Below are 23,427 nucleotides of genomic sequence, written 5' to 3' on the forward strand. Positions count from 1 at the left end.
TCCTTTAACACAAACTGATACCATGTTGATACCATACTGATTTTATATATATATATATATATATATATATATATATATATACATAGTACTATATCAGCATTGGCTTAAATGAATTGACTCTTCTGTATGAACTGTGTCTAGTATTGCAGCTGAGCTCAATTCACTTGAATGGTAATGATCTGCAATACCAGACACAAGCCATAGACACCATTGATGCTGTTTCAAGAAAAAGGCAAACCTTTTTCCTCATCGCAGAAATCCCTTTTTATGTTTCCTTTGTACTAAAATAGAAATGCTCCAATCAAGTCCATCCCTAGTTTTTACAGTGCATTACAATTAACATTCAATACTAATCACAAGGTATTCTCTATACTAAGAACACAGAATTTATATAGGGTGTATACACATTTACAGAACATGAAATAATACCTTATACATCATATATATTGTGTGTGTCCATATTTATCACATTGTTCACAATTTTGTGTATCTGAAGTGCATTATTTTTTAGGCAGTAAGCTATACTGCCTAATATTGAGAAACACTATTGTCCAATATCAGGTTTGTGTAGCTAAGAATTTAATGGATCTTGAGAACTTTGGAGACTCTTTCCAGGTGTCCATACTATTGGTTGGACTTCTTGACTACATTCTTGTAAATGAAGTTTGCCTTCTGGTGCTGCTGTCAGAATCTTCTTTGCTTATACTTTGCTTGAATTTACTGCAACATAGAATATTAACGATGAACTCTTGTAGTAGGTGTCCACTAAAGAACATATATATCCAGGGGTTGCAGCAACTGTTCAGGCTGGCTAGTAAGGCAGACATTGTGATAGCCATGTTTTCATTCTCTAAAAATGATTAAAAATGTTAGTAATTGCAATGTAAATAATCATGTAGTTTAACCTTATTATAATACATTGCTTGGCTTTAGTACGTTTCTGGTAAACTCGGGTGAAACCTGGGCTAATAGATATGTCGAAATAATACTATGCATCCTTTACAATAACACTTTATGAATTTGTAATTAAGTATTTTTATAGTCTATTATGTTACATTAATTATGTATTATGATAATTCTCAGTAAAGATAATATTTACTTATGGTACTATACACCAATCAGCCATAACACACCACTAGCTTCGTATTGTGTAGATCCATCTGCCACCTAATAGCTCTGATTCCTGAAGTTGTCCTTTGGATTCTCGCTCCAAACCATAGTCATTTTAAAAAAACTGATCCATACAGGACTTGACGAGGACCTTTCACCATTCCTGACATGTCTATTCTAGTAAATACTTAGATTCCCAATCTTCTGTCATAGCTCTGTGTTGTTCTATTCACCTGTTATTGCTCCCAAGAACTGGCTAAATAATTTGCCATATAGGTGTTACCCAGTGTGGGTTTGTCATTGCAAAATCTGACTTTCTTATTTTTATTTTTTTGTTTATTGAAATTTTCTATATCTGACACTTTCTAAAAATGACTGGAAATGGTAAATACCAGTTTGCAATTTCTACATAAATTAATGTACAATTAACAACTGAAAGATGCAATGCAGAGTTATATAAGAAAAGTTGCCCAGAATTCTTATTTTATGGGAAATGTGAGTTTGTCATTGCAAAATCTGACTTTCTTATTTTTATTTTTTTGTTTATTGAAATTTTCTATATCTGACACTTTCTAAAAATGACTGGAAATGGTAAATACCAGTTTGCAATTTCTACATAAATTAATGTACAATTAACAACTGAAAGATGCAATGCAGAGTTATATAAGAAAAGTTGCCCAGAATTCTTATTTTATGGGAAATGTGAGTTTTTACCAAAACAGACATGTCAAAAATGGTGACAGGTCCTCTTCAAGTCCTGTATGGATCAGACTTTTCCTAGCACATTACATAGATACTCCATCAGACTGAGATCTGGGCAATTTGAACAGCAAGTCAACACCCTGAACTCTTTCTCATATTCCTTAAAACATACATGGACAATTTTTGTACTTGAAACAATGTTTAGATGGTATGTGTCAAAGTAACATTCAGATGACCCCAGGTAAGTAACGCACTTGCACCCAGCATCTACATAATGTAAAGCAAAATATGATTAGTTAGACCAGGCCATTTTCTTCATGGATCAGGTCTGATGCTTACATGGCCATTGTAGGCAGTTTCAGAAATGGAAGGGGACATCACTGGCACTGTGACCGGTCTGTGGCTATGCAGCCCCTTATGCAACAAGCTGCAATGCTATAAGTGTTCTGACATCTCCCTATCATTAACCTTTGGTAGAAGACTAGACCAAACAGTGCCCATACCCTCTCGCTGGTACAATGGTTGTCTTTCATTGGACCACTTTTGGTAACTACTAAATACTGCATTCTGATTATACCCCACAGGACCTGCCTTTCGGGGGATATTCTGACTCTGTTGTCTAGCAATCCCATTATGCATGTTTTTTTTTTCTCCCAGTGCATCAACTTCAAGACCTGTCTATTCACTTCCTGCCTAAAAAAATCCAACCACTTAACAGGTGCCATTTTAATGTTATGTTCGGTGTATACATATAAAATATGTGTAGCTCTGTTACATCTGTAAATGATCAATGTTCTGCCCAGCAGGGTTAGAAAATGATTCTAGTTCATTCTGCCAGAGTCATGGTATTTGTCAAGTGGTTAGTGTGGTTATAGCACCATCTAGTGTGTTAAGTTGTATTACACTTTGTTTTTCTGCCACAAAGACTACTGCATTGTGGGTGGTGCACTCCATTGTGGGAGTGAAAAGCATTCTGGGAAAGAGAAGTCTCAAGAACATATCATAGGTGTCCTTTTGCATATCTCCTTCTTAGACTCCACCATCCTTGTATAATCATATCTAGTGAAGGATCTACCTTTGTTTCAGGAACATGATGTTATGTTCAGCTAGTTGTAATTGTTACTCAGGGAAGTTGTTGCTACTGTTAGCTAGACATGTAATTCTATGTATAGGCAGCCATTTTACCATGTGCTTTAAGTGTTAATGCAAATGTTATAGTACATGCTATCTATATAGTACATGCTATCTATACTTATACTTGCTATTTGTATTCTTATAGTTTTACTAATCAAACAATCCTGTTTATACCAATAACAATACCAATAAACAAATAAAGAACAGTCCTCTTATTTGGAAGACAGGAATGGTTTATGCTGAATGTCAGACTGCACACTGTGTGAAGGTGTAAGAAGACAGAACAATCAATATTCACTATAGAATAACTAATCAGCAAGCTATTGCTACATGTTGTAAATGAAAACCTACACTGGTGTTGCAATCTTTATTATGCATGGAATACCATAGGTCTTGGCTGGGGTGCTTATCAGAAAGAAGCATCTCAGTATTTACTATGGTTGGTTGGTTCACATTCTATCCTGGTCTTCTATATGACAAAATACCATAAAGGGCTTGTTTGGCCAATAAATTAAAAAAAAAATAAGCTCAGAATGGCATAGCAAAATAATTAAAAAGAAAATTTTTACTATTTACCTTACTAATGCCCTGCTGCTCCTATTCGGATCTTTACTGATGACCCTCTGTTCTTTGCTTCCTAGTCCCTCTCAACCAGCTGAAAGTACCCAGACAACTAATTATCGGCCACAGTGGTGACCTGGCATTTGATTTCTGTTGAGAGTAACTAGGAAGCATAGACCAGCATGACTTGGTAAGTGGTGGAATGGGATGCAATTTGAACCTCTTAAAAAAATTATAGGAAAGATAACCCCTTTAAATACGGCATGCTGCAAGACCAACGTCTCGTTCCCATTTATCTTTGATCGGTAAACAGCCTAATGAGGTAGATTTATCAAACAGATGCCTATAGAGCATAGAAATGAATTCCTTAGAGCTGCCGCCATGCAACACCTGTTGGACTATCGGAGGGGAGGTTGACATTTGTATGCCTTCCTTAAACTGCACCTGATATGCATGTCTCAGCTGCAGGAGTTGTTAGAATACAGTATGAGAGAGACCAAATTCTAGCTGTAATTGTGCAGCTACAAAGTATAACCATGGATTTGGGAGATAGAGACCTCCCTCCTCTTTGCCCCTCTGGAGAGTCTCCATACAAATTTTCCATACAAATTCACCATACAAATTCTAAGTTGTTGCTTTCTCCACACCAGGGAGCGGAAAATGCCCTGGATCTTATAGAATACCCTTTGGGGAATCCACATGGGGGGAATTATGTAGTATATAAAGGAGTTGAGGCATCAATATTATTTTAATTAGATTACAACAACCAAAAACTGACAAGGGTAGTTTACACCAGGCATTAACTGCTGCTTCTAAGGCCACCAGGATATTGTCATGCATTAAGCAAGGCATGGACTCGCGGGGCAGGGATGTAATATTACCACTTTACAAAGCGTTGGTGCAGCCTTATCTGGAATATGCGGTTCAGTTCTGGGCACCAGTCCACAGAAAGGACGCACTGCAGCTGGAAAAAGTACAGAGGAGAGTGACTAAACTAATAAGGGGCATAGAGGGTTACACAAAGATGTATGACCAGATACTAAAATAGAGGCCGCCAGTAAATGTTAGGGTAGGATGGGCAGAGAGATCCGTATGAGGGGAACATTTGACCCTAATGTGGCCCTGCTGAGTCAGCCCGGGGATGGCCCCTGGAGGTGGAGTCTCCCCGTCCTCATGCCTAACCTGACTGGTCCTAGTAAATCCTAAACCACTTCCGGCGGAACACATCGCTGCCACTACTGTTGAACGCAAGGTTCCTCCCTATCTTCAGAGGTGGAGAATCACTCACGCAGTACTGCGCGCTTGCACCGGCCATCTGTGCCAGCTGCCTGATAACTCAGGGAACCTAGACAAAGGAGATAGACTTAGTAAAGCACTAATTACACAGATGTCTCTTATCAACCTTATTGAGTGTTCAATACGGATACACACATTTTCAGGATCCATTCAGGCAAAAATGTGGGAGACAGAATTCCTAAGTATCAGCAAATCCTCAATACTTACAGCATCATCCTGCACATTATTAAACCTTAAAGTAATAAGACTACACTCAGCCCTGCAAGAAAAGTTCCTCCATGATAGGACAAACATTGTACACACATGATATGTCATTTTGGCAAGATGCATGTCACTGACGTTAATCCGATGCGTCCCGCATCGTTGACCAGTATAGGGTGTTTATTTTCACTCGACTGAACTACATGCAAAGGAGAGAGAGGAGAACAGGACCATTATTTTAAATAAAGCAGGTTTAGTTAAGTCTTTCATTTAGGCCTTTTCTCGGCGACTGGGGAACTACCTCCAGAAATGAAAATTTCTAAACTCAGGGGTTTCCTCCATGGTGTTCATTCACATGATCCGCTACTGGGGTGGAATTTTTCTTCTGTATGTCGATGTGCTCGCAGATCCTTCTTCTTACTTCCCTAAAAGTTTTCCCTATATAATCTTTTGGGCAAGGACACTTACAGATGTAAATGACGCCTTTAGTTTTGAAATTTGCGTGGGCTACAAACATCCTATTGGTCGCAGAGCACGTGATTATTTTAGATCCAGATACAAAGTCACATGCTTTGCATGTGCCACACCAGAAACTGCCTAGTGGTTTTCAGTCCAGCTATGTCCCTGTCAGGGACGGGGCTGTGTAGTGGCTATGCACCAGGCGGTCCCGTAATATTCGGATATGGGGAAATGCCAGGTTAGGCACAAGGATTGGGAGACTCCACCTCCAGGGGCCATCCTCAGGCTGAGGACTGAGCAGGGCCACATTAAAGTCAAATGTTCCCCTCATATGGATCTCTCTTCCTATCCTACCCTAACATTTACTGGCGGCCTCTATTTTAGTATCAGGTCATACAATTGAATTTATTTAGTCTTGAGAAGAGACGTCTAAGGGGGGGACATGATTAACCGATACAAATACCTGTATATAAATGGGCCATACAAAAAATACGGTGAAAAACTGTTCCAAGTAAAATGCCCTCAAAAGACAAGGGGGCACTGCATTCTAACTGGAGAAGAAGAAGTTCAGTCTCCAGACGCGTCAAAGCTTCTTTACTGTAAGAACTGTGAATCTGTGGAATAGACTTCCTCAGGATGTGATCACAGCAGAAACAGTTTTTAAAAGGGTTTAGATGAATTCTTAAAAGTAAAGAACATTAATGCTTATGAATGTGTAGAAATCTGAGTCTCACTTCCTTCTGGGATTCGCGTCCCCACCTATCCCTTGGTTGAACTTTATGGACTTATGTATTTTTTCAACCGTATCAACTATGTAACCTTACCCGTATATTTATGAATCAGGGGGTCCATATTAGTATAGTCTGTAATTGTTGGTGTTATCACCACACTCAGATATTTAAAGCTGTAGGTGACTTGTAACTGGATTTGCGTCCAGTCCATCTGTTATGGAAGGTGATCAAGAGGAAGAATTGAAAATTTGTCCCAATTAATTGTTAATCCAGAGCATTTTCCAAATTCAATAATGTCCCTCATAATTGGGCTGATAGATTGCACTATGTACCCTGTATATAGAAGCATATCATCGGCGTACAGGGAGATTCTTTCTTCTTGATAACCTAGCGGAAACCCTTTCCAGTCATGAGAAGCATGCAGAAGGCAGGCCACGGGTTCGATAGCAATAGCGAACAATAGAGGGGATAGTGGACAACCCTGCCTTGTTCCCCTGTGCAATGGAAATTGTGCAGATAACTCCCAGTTTTCCCTAATCCTGGCTACTTGTGAGCAGTAGAGAAGCTTTACCCATGACATGAAACCTTGTCCAAACCCCATAACCCCCATGACTTCCCACAAATATTCTCACTCAAAGCTGTTAAAAGCCTTGGCAGCATCTAAGGATATTATTGCACAGCAGCCCACAGTGTCCACTGATCTTTGGATATTAAGGAAAAGTCTCTGAAGATTAATGGAAGTACTTTTGTCTGGCATTAACCCTGACTGGTCTTCATATATGAGGGAGGTAATAACCTTATTCAAACGATTAGCCAGTATTTGCTTATCCCTCGAGAGAAGGGAGATGGACCTACAGGAGTCAGGCAAAGTTGGGTCCTTTCCAGGTTTTGGTAACAATACCACCACAGCCTCCTGCTTATAGGTGCAGGCAATTTCCCCAATCGCAAAGCATCATTAAAGGTGTCTAATAGATCAGGGAGAAGGGTTTCCTAAAATCTTTTAAAAAAACTCAGCCGGTAAGCCATCAAAACCCAGAGTTTTCTCATTGGGAAAAGAACCAAGGGCCGTCCTAAGTTCCTCCAACTCTAAGGGCTCATCTAGGTATTGCCTTGATTCCAGAGAAATCATCAGGATAGGTATATTGGCTAGATATTAATTGATATCAACAATCTCTATTTCCAGTTTGGAGGTGTATACGTAACTCTTTATAGTATCTATAAAACTCATTAAGGATAACTGAATCATCGGTAGAATGAGCCCCTCTCTAGTTCTTAAATTTTTTTGTATGTATAAACCCCGGACATAAGCTTTCACAGTATCCCAGACTGTTCCCATAGCCGCTGAGCCTAGATTAGAGTGAAATATCTTATTAATCTGTTCTAAATAGATTTAAATATAACAAACTCAATGGATTTTTTTTTAGGAGAATGCCCATTGCAGCCTTACAAGCTATTACATTATGAGATGTTTCTAGTAAAATATTATAAAGAAGCGTATTAATCTTAAACTATTGATTAACACAAATAAGTCAAAAGAAAAGTCTTATTTGTCGATTATTTGATAAACATATTAAATTTAGCTTGCTTGGAATAGAGATAAGACATTCAGCATTCTACAAGTCAGACACAGAGTTCATCCAGCTATTTAAAGGAATACAATGGATAGAGCCTGCCAACAACAATACTAAATGCTTACAAAATGCTGTATTGCTTGGACTGTTTAATAGAGACTTTACAGCTTGTAAACACTGCAAATGGTTTCTGTCACAAGAAGTAAGAGTTCATTAAATGGGCAAGTAAACTCACAGACCACTGCTACAAAATATCCTCTGTATTGCAAACCTGTTGTTGTGAAGCATACGTTACTATCAGCAACTCCTACCTTAGACTGAGGGGATAAAACTGTACCCAAAATCCCAGCAGACGTAACCAAATGTAAGTATGAACCTAATTAAAAATTAAAACACATACTAGGTCATTGGTGGAAGTGAAATGGTCACAGTTTAGTTAAGGCTTAAAAGAAAGAGGACAACCTTGCAACACAACAAAAAACCTTTCTCTTCCCACTCGAATGATGGCCACCTTGTCCAAAGTCAGCATTGGAGAATATCAACCTGTCCAACAGCAAGGTTCTGTGCACCACCACCAGTCCCTTATGTAAGCCTACACAAGTTGGTGGGTGGTAAGAACAACCATTACCACCCACCAACAGCGATAAAACTTTGTCAATACCATTTGGAGACCGGAAAGCAGGATATCTAACCCAATTATTAATTCCATCATGTCTCGGCAAGCAACAATTTTCATTCTCCAGTTGCTTGTGCAGTACAGCAACATCCCCATGAGATCTGACATGCCTAGAAATCCCAATATTTAGGATGTGTCATGTCTTCTCAATAGATGATGGATTTCAAGCTCATCTACAAACCACTCTATGCACTTGTCTGACCACACAATTATCAGTTTTGAAAATGAAAGGCACTAAAACTATTGAGGTCTAATCTAACTAGTCTGGTAAAACACAAATCATTCCAATAACCTGAATGACAAGAATAGAAGGTGTTTCTAGCCACCATGTTTAGCAATACCTTGGGGGCTATTGTAAGCCACATACCAATACACCAACAAATCATACCACTGGGCATTATGAGCCTGTCAAAAACATAGAACAGAAAAGAACAGCGACTGTAGCCGTGCCAATGCAGAATTAATGTGTGGAAGGTGATCAGGGTTCTGGCCAACAGTGGAAAGGGCATGCCGAAGAAGGTCTATAAACTGGATTTTTATTATGGGTTTCCAATTTTCTAAATGATAAGTAATGTATAATAATAGACACAGGACAGCACTAAGACTGCAAACTCTGGATGTCCTTACTGCATGTCAGTTCTAGGCCAAGTTCACACTTCAGTTATTTGGTCAGTTATTTCCATCATTATTGTGAGCCAAAACCAGGTGTGGGTCAAATACGCAGAACAGGTGGAATTCTTTCCCTTATACCTTATGTCTGTGTAGACTTCACTCCTGGTTTTGGCTCACAATAACTGATGGAAATAACTGAAGTGTGAACTAGGCTTAGGCCTCATGCACATGGCGGTTGTTTTGGTCCGCATCCGATCCGCCGTTTTGGCGGCTCGGATGCGGACCTATTCACTTCAATGGGGCTTCAAAAGATGCAGACAGCACTCCGTGTACTGTCCGCATCCGTTGCTCCATTCCGTGGCCCCGCTAAAAAAATATAACATGTCCTATTCTTGTCCGCGCTTTGCGGACAAGAATAGGCATTTATATTGAAGGCTGTCCGTGCCGTTCCGCAAATTGCGGAACGCAAAACACATCATGGCTGTGTGCATGAGATCTTAGACCTACACTCAGCTTCTAATGCTGTCTGGGAACAGAACCATATAATTTACACCTAAACCAGATTAGCTTTTGCACTAGGAGGTGCTAGCAACCCCATAATTAATGCTCCCAAAATACTGTCTGGAATAAAAATGCTTCATAATGAGAATCACACAAAACTAGCAGACATGCTAACAGGAGTAGAAGCAACACAAAGGATATAGATCTTCATGGATCATTGCCAGAAATACCCTTTTTTAACATCCAGAATTTCTACATTAATGCTTATATTTACATACTTCAGACCCTAACATATGTAGAGGCACTTAGGAGCATTTATTTACATTTAGTCTAAGACTATTAATTGCCTTATTTTAAAGGGACTCTGTCACCACTTTCTAACCCCCCCTTTTAAAACTATTGTTCTCTCCATGCCGCCCTTGTGATTACAAAGGTGTTGTTATAACATAAATTTGCGGTCTCGTTTTGATAAAAATACCTTTTATCTAACCTGTCAATCTCTTTGGATAAGGTGCCCAGGGCGTTTCTGAGGGTCTGAAGCTGCCGCCCGCCGCCGCCGCCGTTGGTGCCCAGCTCCTCCCCTGATCCTTTCAGCGCCGCCTGAATGTAAAGAAATCCGCCTCCGGCTCTCGCTCAGTCAGTGCCCCCTCCTCCTTTTCAAAGATCGCGCGAGTGCGCACAGGCCTGTGCCTGATGCGCCGGTGCGGACATTTAGAATCAGCCTCATTGAGCGAAGTGCGTGTGGTGGGAGATTGGTTGGTGAGTGCTAGATCCAAAACCTTATCTGAATCTACTCTTTAACTGCCACATATGGTAGTAAAGGGTACTTTAACACTAGCGTTAGTGTTTTCCGGTATTGAGTTCTGTCATGGAGCTAAATACTGGAAAAAAAATGATCAGTTTTTTTTACCCTTATGCATTCTAAATGGAGAGAATTCCGTTCAGGATGTCATCAGGATGCGTCAGTTCAGTCCCTCTTACATTTTTGGAACAGAGAAAATAGCGCAGCATTCTGCAGTTTTCTCTCCGGCCAAAAATACTGAACACTTGCTTCCATCCGGCATTAATTTACATTGAAGTGTGCATGCGCAGACCTTTAAAGATGCAAAACATTTTTATACCAGATCCATTTTTCCGGATGACACCAGAGAGACAGATCTGGTATTTCAATGCATTTGTCAGACAGAATGGCTTTTTTTACACCGTTTTTATTTAATTTTTTTATGGTGTTTATCTGAGGGGTCAGGTCATCTGATATTTTTATAGAGCAGGTTGTTGCGGATGTGGCAATACCTAATATGTATGATTTATTTTATTTATTTAAGTTTTACACAATAATATCATTTTTGAAACAAACACATATTTTAGTGTCTCCATTGTCTTAGGTAGGGTATCATTTTTGCAGGCTGAGATGACGGAGGAATGACTGCAGGACGAAAATGCTCGTCCTGGGGCACAAAGTACCGGCCATTTAGGACGAGCATTTTCCTCCTGGGTCATTAAGGAGTAATACCACTCCTGCTAGGCACTTCTGCACATCAGTGAAATAAACTGCTTCCTGTCTTAGGCCTCATGCACACGACTGTTTTTCGGGTCCGCATCAGAGCCGCCGGTTTTGTGGCTCGGGTGCGGACCCATTCACTTCAATGGGGCTGCAAAAGATGCAGACAGCACACGGAGTCCATTGCACCGTTCCGAGGCCCCGCAAAAAAAATAAAGCATGTCCTATTCTTGTCTGTTTTGTGGACAAGAATAGTCATGTCTACAATGGGCCCCCTGTTTTTTTTGCGGATCTGCGGTTTGCGGACCGCAAAAAAACAGCACGGTCATGTGCATGTAGCCTTAGGGTCTATTTACACGTCTGCAACGTGTTTGCGGATCCACGGATCCACAAAACACAGAAAGCGGAAATGTGCGTTCCTCATTTTGAGGACCGCACATTGCCAGCACTAATAGAATTTGCAATTGCGGACAAGAATAGGACATGTTCTATTTTTTTCGGGGACGGAATTGCGGACCCGAAAGTGCGGGTCCGCTATTCCGTGTCCAGGCAGCACATTATGCTGCCTCATAGAAATGAATGGGTCCGCAATTCCGTTCCGCAAAATGCGGAACGAAATTGCGGAGGAGTGAATGGACCCTTATTCATACAGTCAGTGTTCAGCCAATGCTTTTCATCAGTGATTTTGAGCCAAAACCAGGTGCGGCTCTAAACACAGAACAGGTGCACATCTTTATTTTATATCTTTAGGATTTAATGTAGCTTGCCCAACAGGGGCATAGCTAAAGGCTCATGGACCCTGGTGCAAGAGTTCAGCTTGCCCCCCCCCCCCCTTGACTCAGCACTGGTGCACCTAGCTTTTTTGCTGCTCAAGGCAAATATTGAAATGCCCCCCCCCCCCCTCCAGTCCTACTGTTAAAGGGGTTGTCCTCTTTTTACTACTGATAACCTATTCTTAGGATAGGTCATCAATATCAGATCAGCCAGAGTCCTCCGGCACCCCCGATGATCAGGGGCGGACACAGACAGCAGAGGGCCCCTGTGCAAGGAATGTGCCTGGGCCCCCCCCCCTCCTCTCAAGCCAATTTCTCAACATAACCTATTCCATCCTAACTAACATTACTTAGAGCAATACAAAACATACAGGTTAAAGCTACTTTCACACCTGCGGCACTACGCTCCGGCCACCTGATCCGACAGAGAATGCATGGAATTGGCCAGACACAAACTTAATTCTGTCTGCATTCAGCAGTGCTGGAGCATTCCGGCAGGCTGTTCTCTGCTGGAAGAGCCTGCCAGAATCACTAACTCAGATGTGAAAGTAGCCTAATACAGGTCCACATGCCTCTTACATCCAGGGATGTCTTCGTTGATGTAGATGTTCTCTGTCCTCATCTTCTCCTTTTAGACCAGACCGCCATGATGATTTCTTTTAGTCATCTCTTCTTTCTGCAGGGTTTGACAGACAGACATCTTAGTTTCCTAGTTTTCCATCATCCTCCCACCTAATCAATACCCCTCTAATACTGTGCCTGCTGTGCTCCCTATACAAGTTACACACAGATGGTTCCCCTTAAATAATTACTGGCACACAATGTCCTAAAAAATAGTGTAAACATAATGTTCCTCAAAAATAAGTGTGCTAAGCTGATACCGTGCCAGGGTGCCCCCCACAGTAACTGCTCCTCAAAATCCCACCAATAGAAATAATTATCTACCAGACAACACATAGTAGTAATAGTGCCCCTACAGTAAAAATGACCCCACTGGGTCCCAGAAGTAATAATGCTCCCATAGTGCTCATACTAGTTTTCAAGTTCCTCATAGTCCCTCAACTGTAATAAAGCCCACCATAATGTCCCCAGTGGTAATAATTCTCTTTATAATGTGTAACAGTAGAAAATGCCCCCTTGTAATGTGCACCAGTACAAAAAAGTGCCCTGTTGTGTGGCAGTATAAAAAAAATACCTCCTCTTAGTGCCCCCTGTAGAGTCAATGTCCCCATAGTACCCTCATAATGTGTGCCAATGCCCCCTACTGTTTGCCCCAAAAAACCTCTTAGTGCCCCCAGTTAAGCCAAGGTACCCATAGTGCCCTATCATTTGTGCCAGTATAAAATACTCCTATATCATGCGCCTCCCCTTGTGCCCGACAATGTGCCAGTATAAAATGCCCCCATAATGTGTGCCAGTATATAACATAGGGTCACCAGTAGATGCCCCCATACTGCTCCCCCCTTCTCCATAGTGCCCATGTGTGCTAGCATATAAGATAGGGCCCCCATAGTGATACTACCCCTCCATAGTGCCCCCATGTCTGCCAATATATAAGATAGAGCCCCAGAAGATGCCCCCATAGTGATCCTCCCCCCCCTTCTCCATAGTACCCCCCATGTGTGCCAGTATATAACATAAGGTCCCCATAGTGCTCCTCCCTCTCCATAGTACCCCCCATGTGTGCCAGTAACTAAGATAGGGCCCCCCATAGTGCTCCTCCCCCTCCATAGTGCCCCCCATGTGTGCCAGTATATAAAATAGGGCCCAAATAGTACTCCCCCTCCATAGTGCCCAATGTGTGTCAGTATTTAAAATAGGGCCCCCCATAGTGCTCCTCCCCCTCCATAGTGCCCCCCTTGTGTGCCAGTATATAAAATAGGGCCCCAATAGTACTCCCCCTCCATAGTGCCCCCCATGTGTGTCAGTATATAAAATAGGGCCCCAATCGTACTCCCCCCTCCACAGTGCCCCCCATGTGTGTTAGTATTTAAAATAGGGCCCCCAATATGCTCCTCCTCCTCCATAGTGCCCCCCATGTGTGCCAGTACAGAAGATAGGGCCCCCAGTAGATGCCCCCATGAGTGTCAGATAGGGCCCCTATTAAAGTGTAAATAAAAAAAAATATAAACTCACATACTTACCTCCTTGCCAGTGATGCGATGCAGGCCTCTTCCGGCCTGTGTCCCAAGCTGTATGGCTCAGGTGGCATGATGACATCATCGCACCACCTGCACCGTCCTCTGATAGGTTGCAGGCCTAGCGCCTGTAGCCTATGAGGGGACTGGGGAAGGGAGACGCCTCTCCCCTGCTCCATCGCAGCTTCCATCCGTATCGCTGTCCTAAGGACGGCGATACAGATGAATAGAGATGAGCGCTTCCACAATGGAAGTGCTCTTCTCCCCCTGCTGCCGGTAGGAAGGGGCCCCCTCCTTCTCTGGGCCCCTGTGCAGCCGCACTGCACCAGACCACCATGGTGACTTCTTTCAGCCGCGCCTCGTCTCTGCAGAGTTTAACAAACAGACATTTTACTTTCCTACTTTTCCATCCTCCTCCTCACCTTCTCAACAGCCCATCCTGCCACCCCAATACTGTGTCCACTGTGCTCCCCAAAATTTTCCTGCAGAAACAGTCCCCCTGTAAATACTGGTACCACACAAAAACACCCCATTATATTGTGTGCTAGTACAAATAAATCTCTTCTTCCTTTCAGATCAGACCCCCATATAAAACCCTAAATGAGATCTCCCATCTCAGACCAAACCCCCTTTAGACCTCTATGTCAAACTCCATATACGACCCCAGTTTTAGACCTCAGATCAGACCCCCATTAAACCTCCATGTAAGACCCCGACCCAATATCAGATCTCAGATGAGACCCCCATTAGACCTCCAGACCCCCATATAAGACCACATTAGACCTCTAGACCCCCTAATGAGACCTCCAGACCCCATATCATACCTCTAGACCCCATTAGACCTCCAGACTCACACTAGTCCTCCAGATGCCCATATCTGGCCCCTATTAGACCTCCATACCCTCAATCAGACCCCCATACCCCCAATAAGACCCCCATTAGACCTCTAGACCCCCATACCCCCATTAGACTTCCAGACCCACAATCAGACCCCCATTAGACCTCTAGACCCCTAATCAGACTGCAATAGACCTACAGTCCCCCAGTCAGACCTTTCCAGAACCCCGGTCAGACCTCTCTAGACCCCCTAGTCAGACCTCTCCAGACGCCCCAGTCAGACCTCTCCAGACACCCCTGTCAGACCTCCAGACCCCCAGTCATACCTCCAGACCCCCCATTAGACCACTTCAGACCCCCAGTCAGACCTCCAGACCCCCAGTCAGACTTCTAGACCCCCCAGTCAGACCTCCAGACCCCCCATAGACAACTCCAGACCCCCATTAGACCTCTCCAGACCCCCAGTGAGACCTCTCCAGACCCCCCCATTAGACCTCCATATCAGACCTCAGGTCAGACTGTAAAATAATAAAGTAACTTACCTCTCCTGCCGCCACTCTCCTTGTCCTGGCTGTCTTCTCTTCTCAGGGCCCGCGCTGCAGTCACCTGACCTCCTGCATTGGCAGGTCAGAGTTCGCTCTTTTCCTCCTGACGCTGCAGGCAGCCAGGACACAGCAGAGCGGGCCCTGAGAAGAGCGAGCAGGGGGAGGGGTAACTACTGGACAGCGCTCACAGCGCTTCTCTCCCCCTCCTCCTGCAGACTAGTGAGCGCTAGTATTCCCTTTATAAGATGCACTGCATCTTACAAAGGGAAAAGTACAGTACCACTGGCAGGAGGGGCCATCTGGACCCCCCTGGCTTAGGGGCCCGGTTGCAACCGCGACTGCTGCAACCCCTATATTTATGCCAGTGTTGCCCAAGTTGACTTCACAACTGCCTACTTAACAAAAGTTATTAGTTGAGATTCCACCATGTTCCAAAGGTGTGGTGATGTAGAGCGTAGCTCCCTAAAACAAAGCAACAGAAAATTCGATAAACTGGCAGCAACTAAGGCTAGTTTCACACTAGCAGCAAGGAACTCCGGCAGGCTGTTCTGGCGGGTGAACAGCCTGTCGGATCTGTAATGGGGGCGGGCCGGAGTTCCGGCGGCAGCACGTCAAACATGCCGAGAGGCGGCTGGAATAAAACTACAACATGTCATAGTTTTATTCCACCCGCCGGAACAGCCTGCCGGAGTTCCTTGCCGCTAGTGTGAAAGTACCCTTAACTATCAATATGTGGCAAACCCTAAGGTTAATATTAAACTGTAGACATTTAAAAACTAGCTGATGTGGTAATGATATGGGCAAAGATTTGGAGTTCAGGGTGTTGAAAGCTAGGAAAAATATGTTTCTTTATGAGTGAATGTCATAATTCAAGAGCAGTTTTGCTTAGGAAAAGCTCCAAAAGCATTAAATATTTGTATAAGACCGGAAGTGCTCCAGCATGTTGGCCATGCCCCTGCTGATACAAAGGTCCCAAAATGGCACCAGAACAGTGAGATCCACCCAAAAACCCAAAGTCTCCAAAGTGGAACTATTAACATCTTTGGCCTGCTGCAAAAAGGACCATTAGATGAAGACCAACAGGCTCAATAATGATTACTTGCAAAGAAAAAAAGTGGGGTCAGTCAGCATATCCCAATGCGCAGGTGCACGTTGCCGTGGCTGAAAACACAAAGTAAAAAATACACTGCAACAGCACTCTGCAAACCAAATAAAGTACAAAAAAGTATTCTAAATTCTACCTGTTATGTGCCATGATGGCTACCATACAATTCAGGGAGTGTAGGTTCCACATGCATGCAACGTGCACCTGCGCATTGGGATGTGCTGACTGACCCCCCTTTTTTTTTGCAGTTTGTACTGGAGGTGTGGCCGACACCTCAGTCGTGCACTCCTGACCAGCTCGTCTGCCCCATAGGCTGATTTTTATTAGTGTGAGTATAAAGCTTAGGCCCCTTTCACACGGGCGAGATTTCCGCGCGGGGGCAATGCATGAGGTGAACGCATTGCACCCACACTGAATCCGGACCCATTCATTTCTATGGGGCTGTGCACATGAGCGGGGATTTTCATGCATCACTTGTGCGTTGCGTGAAAATCGCAGCATGCTCTATTTTATGCGTTTTTGACGCAACGCAGGCCCCATAGAAGTGAAGAAGTTCGGGTTTGGGTACCAAACATGCCGATTTTTCTCACGCGCGTGCAAAATGCATTAAAATGTTTTGCACTCGCGGGGAAAAATCGTGCATTTTCCCGTGACGCACCCAATATTATCCAGCCCAAATCCATGACGCCCGTGTGAAAGAGGCCTTAGCCTACTCCATTTGGCACCAGGAGAGGTATAGTGTGGACTCTCATTGCATTCTTTGGTGGCCATTTGGCTCCAGGAGTGGTGTGAAGTGGGCACGGCATGCATGTTAGTACCTGCATTCCCTGGATTTAATCGAGGCCATTTTGGCACCAAAGATAACAAAAAGTAAGGTGGGCCCAGCATGCATGTGGAACCTACACTCCCTGAATTGTATGTTAGCCGTTATGGCACATAACAGGTAGAATTTAGTGTTAGGTTCCCGTCTTACAGAGATCGCCTTGACTGTGTGGCAGATTTGTTTCTAGTTTGTCTGATAGAAGACAAAAAGACCATCTCCTTTGCAGCTATATCTGTACCAAGAAAAGACATGACTTCCCATTCAAAGAAAGATAAACATCTAAAATATCTGCAAGAAATTGAGAAACCCATTGTCTATGTAAATTTGCCCCCCCCATCCCAATTTGCACCTGAAGAGGACTCAGTATCAGATTTTGCCATCAAAGCTTGTCTAATCAACCAAATGGCCCTGTCATAGTAGACATAGGAGGTCATTTATCAAACTGGTGTAAAGTAGAACTGGCTTAGGTGCCCATAGCAACAGATCAGATTCCATGTTTCATTGAATCTCCTGGAGGATGAGACAAATGATGTTGATACTGTCCTGATTTATTCTTGGGAACAATTCCCATTGGGAATATTCAGAGTTTGTGTAAAAGTGGCTCAGCTAAAGGCTCTAAAATCCTATCAAGCTCAACTCTTCTTCTTCTTTTTTTTTTTTTTTTTTTTTTGTGCCACCCTCTATAGATCATAAACCGATTTTATATTTCTGGTAATAACATAATAACTGAATGCTATTTAAAATGGGGAAAAATAAAGGTCTACTGGAAACCCTTCAGTGAGCATGGAAGCCTCCTATTCCTTGGGGTAGATATTTAGCCATGGTTCTGTCTCTGCCACACTCACTGGTGTCCTCCCACCTGCCAGCAGCAGTTGGTTTTGCAGCTGATTTTCCATTTTTAAAGCAGTGGAGAAAGAAATATGCTCCTCGTAGATGGAGCATTTATGTTAAAACTTGCAAATTATAAAGGATAGGCAGTGCCCCTTATTAAAAAGCAAGCCAAGCTACTTTCACACTGGCGTTTTTGCTTTCCGTTTGCGAGATCCGTGCAGGGCTCTCACAAGCGGTCCAAAACGGATCAGTTTTGCCCTAATGCATTCTGAATGGATAAGGATCCGCTGAGAATGCATCAGTTTGCCTCCGATCAGTCTCCAGTCCGCTCTGGAGGCCGACACCAAATTGCTGCTGCTTGACGAGGCGAAGCCAAATGTCCTGGCACACAATGTAAGTCAATGGGGACGGATCCGTTTTCTCTGACACAATCTGGCACAATAGAAAACGGATCCGTCCCCCATTGACTTTCAATGGTGTTTAAGACATATCTGTCATGGCTATAGATGACATAATACAACCGGATCCGTTCATGATGGATGCATGCGGTTGTATTATTGTAACTGAAGCGTTTTTGCGGATCCATGATGGATCCGCAAAAAACGCTAGTGTGAAAGTAGCCAAATATGGCGCACTACTCAAGATGCCTCTGGGAAAGCACACAAGCTAAAATGGAGAACGCCTGAAACCAGTTCCTAAAAGTTTTGGCAAATTTTGCCTTTTTTCCCACCCCCCATCTTAACTCTTTTTTCTTTGGCCAGTGAGTTAGTGACATGTCTGCTCCTTCCTTTCCTTCTGCGATGCCCTTAACTGTTGCTCTTGGATGAAATGTCAGAATGGCTGAACTGCTAGGGCAAGGATGAATAAGAAAGCTATTCAGTCATGTCGATGTCCTCTGGAATGAGCCCCTTGCTTCTGCTGACCTAGGGAGACTATGACTGCTGAGCAGCATCACCTGAACATAGTGACTCAGGAGTATCTACAAAGGGGGGACATTACAGAACCATCCTTTATAGGGTTGTCAACTCCTAAAATGTCTTAAAACAAAAGAAATGATATACTCACCTGTTTCTCTTCTGCTGCAGCACTCCCCCCCCCGTTCTCTAGCATATGAGATCTGCTGCAAATTGCTGTCCTTAGTGGTTTACAGTGAAGAACATGATTGGCTTCCACTGTGACAGACTGAATGCAGGTACGTCACTGTGCATGTCAGTGTCTGTGACATGCACGTCATTGGCACGTCACTGCTTTAGCCAATCACTGTCTTCAGCTGTACATCACCAAAGATAGTGATTGGCAGCAGCAGTCATGTGCCTTATCCAGACTCATCACCATTAGGCCTCTTTACACGAGCGAGTTTTCCGCGTGGGTGCAATGTGTGACGTGAACGCATTGCACTCGCTCCGAATTGGGACCCATTCATTTCTATGGGGCTGTGCACATGAGCAGTGATTTTCACGCATCGCTTGTGTGTTGTGTGAAAATCGCAGCATGTTCTATATTCTGCGTTTTTCACGCAACGCAGGCCCCAAAGAAGTGAATGGGGCTGTGTGAAAATCGCAAGCATCCGCAAGCAAGTGCGGATGCGGTGCTGATTTTCACAGCATGGTTGCTAGGAGACGATTGGGATGGAGATCCGATCATTATTATTTTCCTTTATAATTTGGTTATAAGGGAAAATAATAGCATTCTTAATACAGAATGCATAGTACAATAGCACTGGAGGAGTTAAAAAAATAATAATATAACTCACCTTAATCCACTTGATCGCGCAGCCTGACATCTCTTCTGTCTTCTTCTTGGTTGTACACAGGAAAAGGACCTTTGATGACGTCACTGCGCTGGTAAAAGATCATGTGATGGACCATGTGATGAGCGCAGTGACATCATCAAAGGTCCTATTCCTCAAAGAAGAAGACAGAAGAGATGCCGGGGGTGCGCGATCAAGTGGATTAATGTGAGTTACATTTATTTATTTTTTTAACCCCTCCAGCCCTATTGTACTATGCATTCTGTATTCAGAATGCTATTATTTTCCCTTATAACCTTGTAATAAGGGAAAATAATAAAATCTACACAGCATCTAACCCAAACCCGAACTTCTGTGAAGAAGTCCGGGTTTGGGTCTGGGTACCAAACATGACGATTTTTCTCACGCGCGTGCCAAACGCATTAAAATGTTTTGCACCCGTGTGGAAAAAGCGCAAACATGGAACGCAATTGCAGTGAAAACTGACTTGTTTTAGTGTGAAAATCGCACCATTTTTCCTGAACGCATCCGGCCCCAATCCGCAATGCCTGTGTGAAAGGGTCCTTAGGGTCCATTCACACGTCCGTAGTGCATTGCGGATTCTCAATACACGTGGCCGTCACCCCCATAGAAATGCCAATTCTTGTCCGCAATTGCTATTTTTTTTTTCAGGAGCCGCGTACCAGAAGATAGGCTGGCGCGCTCCGGAAATGCGGATGTGGAGAGCACATAGTATGCTCTCCATATCCATTCTGTCCCCATAGAGAATGAATGGGTCCGCACCCATTCCGCAATTTGCAGAACGGATGCGGACCCATTATTACGGACGTGTGAATGGAGCTTTACTGTTTGTACAAAAACAGCGGAGGGAGTAATGAACCAGTGCCACAGAGAATGGAACTAATTAAATGGGTATGCGTATATCATGTTTTTTTTTTAAAGACATTATAGGTGGTTGCCCGAGATTTGTGATTATCTTGGGCAAATCATTTAAATTTATTGGTTGTAGTACTGAGAATTATCACAAGGTGGCACTAGAAATATAACGCATTAGAAATATAGGATGAAGGACTGCTATGTCTGAAACTGACTTTTAGGCTGCTTCTGTGGATACCTCCTCCCAAAACTGATGGGGATTTTTGGACAGGTGGAGGAGGAGGACTGTTAATAGGAGCTGCTTGAGATGATACCTGTTCAGTGGCTGAAGATGTAGGTGAAGCAGATATTATAAGGGCCAGGGAGGAAGCTTTTAAGCCTCAAGCTAAGGTGTAGAAACAGCAGCCACATGAGGAGCCCTTCTCTGGTGTGAAGATGGACTGCAGCTCTGTTGGTGAGTAGAATGGGTCTGCCTAGAAGGAGCTCTTGATCTTTAGTTTAATCTGGGATTTGGATGGGAGGGAGATTGGGTGCAGCATTGTGACCTCAGGTACTAGGTGCTGAGATAAAGGTATTAGGGGCAAGTAATAGGGAAACCTGGATCAAAATACCCCTGAGCCAGTCCTTTCCTTCCTGGGCTACTTTCTTTGTTAGAAGGGGTACCAACAGAGAAGAATCAGCCATGATGCAACTGAAAAACTCAACATCCAGAGCAGATCTCTGTTGTTGATTGAATCACAAGAACAAGCGGGGTGAATGGAGGGGGGGACCACGTGCAGTAGTATATAAAATATTCCAATACCCCTCCCAATCCCAGTACCTCAGCCAATAGGGAAGAAAGCAGTTTACTAATTCTTTAGCACTCCCTCCGACTCAGTCAGCAGACTGCCCAGTGTTAACCCCTCAGGTGCCTGTAATACTGGGTGATTTTTAATTTGCAGTTCCATGGCATTCTGGTAGATAAAGGTTCGCTGATCCTTATGAATCATTCTTACAAATACATATGACATGTCATTTGTAGAAACTTTGCAGTAATAGTACAGTGACAAATGCCTTAACACAAAGAATTGCACCTACCTGTCCAGTTGGTGTCCTCTGCGTATACAGACCACAGCTGGATGGCGAAGAATGGACTATAACATATGATGTAGGCTGATACAATCACAAAGGTCATTTTTACTGTCCTGATCTTGGCTCTGGAGATGGTCCTCACACTGCTGACAGATGTGAATAGTAACCCATTGTTACCTTTCCTGCCTTCAGTTTCTTCTTTGTTGGTTTTGCACTTTATGTTCTTCCAGATGTTGTAGCAGATAAAGCCATAGCAGGTCAACAAGATCATCACTGGTACCACAAAGATACTAATAGTAATCCAGGTGATATAAGCTTTTGCTCCATCCTTCAAGACAAAGTCTGCCCAGCAATCATACACTCCATCTCCCAGCTCTTTCAGATAGAAGATCCCATATTGGGGAGTACTAAGGATAAAGCTGAGGATCCAGGCACCACTGATCATCAGGTAGGACCTCTTTGTAGGCTGCTGAAGTGTTTTCAGTGGGTAGCATATAGCAATGTAGCGGTCAGCAGTCATCACCACCAGCATGTAAGCTGAGGCGAACATCCCAAACACTTGTAGGTGCTTGATAACTCGGCATAAAAAGTCTGGACCATAGAACCGGTAAGTAACCTCCCAACACAACTGTGGAAGAACCTGAAAGAAAGCCACCACCAGATCTGCTAGGCTCAGATGCTTGATAAATAGGTGCATTCTTGACATTTTCTTCTTGGACTTGTAGAGACCGAGCAGGACACTACAGTTGCCCAGTACAGCAGCCACAAATATGATAGTTAACACGGCTATCTCAACCTTAGCCAGCTCCTCATCCCTGTACAGAAAGTCTGAAGAGTTGGGTGACATTTGGGTGTTGTTAGGTAAGATCGTGGGGAACAGAGAAGGGATGGTGAAGCCCATTCCTCTCCATGCGCTGTCATTTCCCAAACTTGAGTCCTTCCCAGAGTCTCCAGCCACAGAGAATCGCATGTTAACTCTGTTACCTGAAGACTGAATGTGCCTTATCTAGATGCAAGAGGCAAAGAGTCGTGCAGGAATACAATACGCAATGAGCCGTGCAGCAATACAAGATGCAAGGAGCTGTGCAGCAATACACACTGACCCTTCTCTCCCTCTTTCAAGTTTCTCACACGGATCACGTCCAAGGGTCTTTATATATAGTCCTCCCTCCTTCCCTATTAAGGGGGCTGAGATATCTGCTATGACAGGACACTGACTGGCTTCACGCCAACCCCTCACTACAGTTCTGCAACTCCCAATGTTAATGTGATATATGGAGATCTATTGTGTGTTCCTCCTTCATATGTTGAGACCTATCCCTCAGTTCTTCTGCATGGGGGAATATATGATCAGGTTTCCACAATTTCCTGTGCATGTCTCCTTTGGTTAGTGTGTGAAATTTATTAAGAGAAGCATATGGTTTCAGCCTATGTCTACGGTATAATATACTCTAAACCCTTGTAGTAATGGTAAATGAACATTAACATTCAAAATATGCCTTGTCTTGGGATACTAATGATACAAATCAGTATAAGGTGTATCATCTATGATTTTTCTCCTTCACATTTGTAGGCATTCGAGCTGCTGTCAGTCACTGTGTACAGTACTCCTACTCTGGGTTC

General features: G+C 43.3%; 1 protein-coding gene across 1 annotated transcript; it reads right to left on the bottom strand.

The window, feature by feature from the left end:
* Positions 1-363: 363 nt before the first annotated feature.
* On the bottom strand, positions 364-22,945 carry AVPR1A (arginine vasopressin receptor 1A). The gene is made up of 2 exons (XM_044277270.1): positions 21,811-22,945; positions 364-850 (listed from the first exon to the last, which is right to left on the bottom strand). Exons 1-2 carry the CDS (start codon positions 22,772-22,774, stop codon positions 645-647), a joined length of 1,170 nt encoding a protein of 389 aa, XP_044133205.1. The 5' UTR covers positions 22,775-22,945; the 3' UTR covers positions 364-644.
* Between the last annotated feature and the right edge of the window lie 482 nt (positions 22,946-23,427).

Source organism: Bufo gargarizans, chromosome 2, assembly GCF_014858855.1.
Source record: "Bufo gargarizans isolate SCDJY-AF-19 chromosome 2, ASM1485885v1, whole genome shotgun sequence".
NCBI classification, from domain to species: Eukaryota; Metazoa; Chordata; class Amphibia; order Anura; family Bufonidae; genus Bufo; species Bufo gargarizans.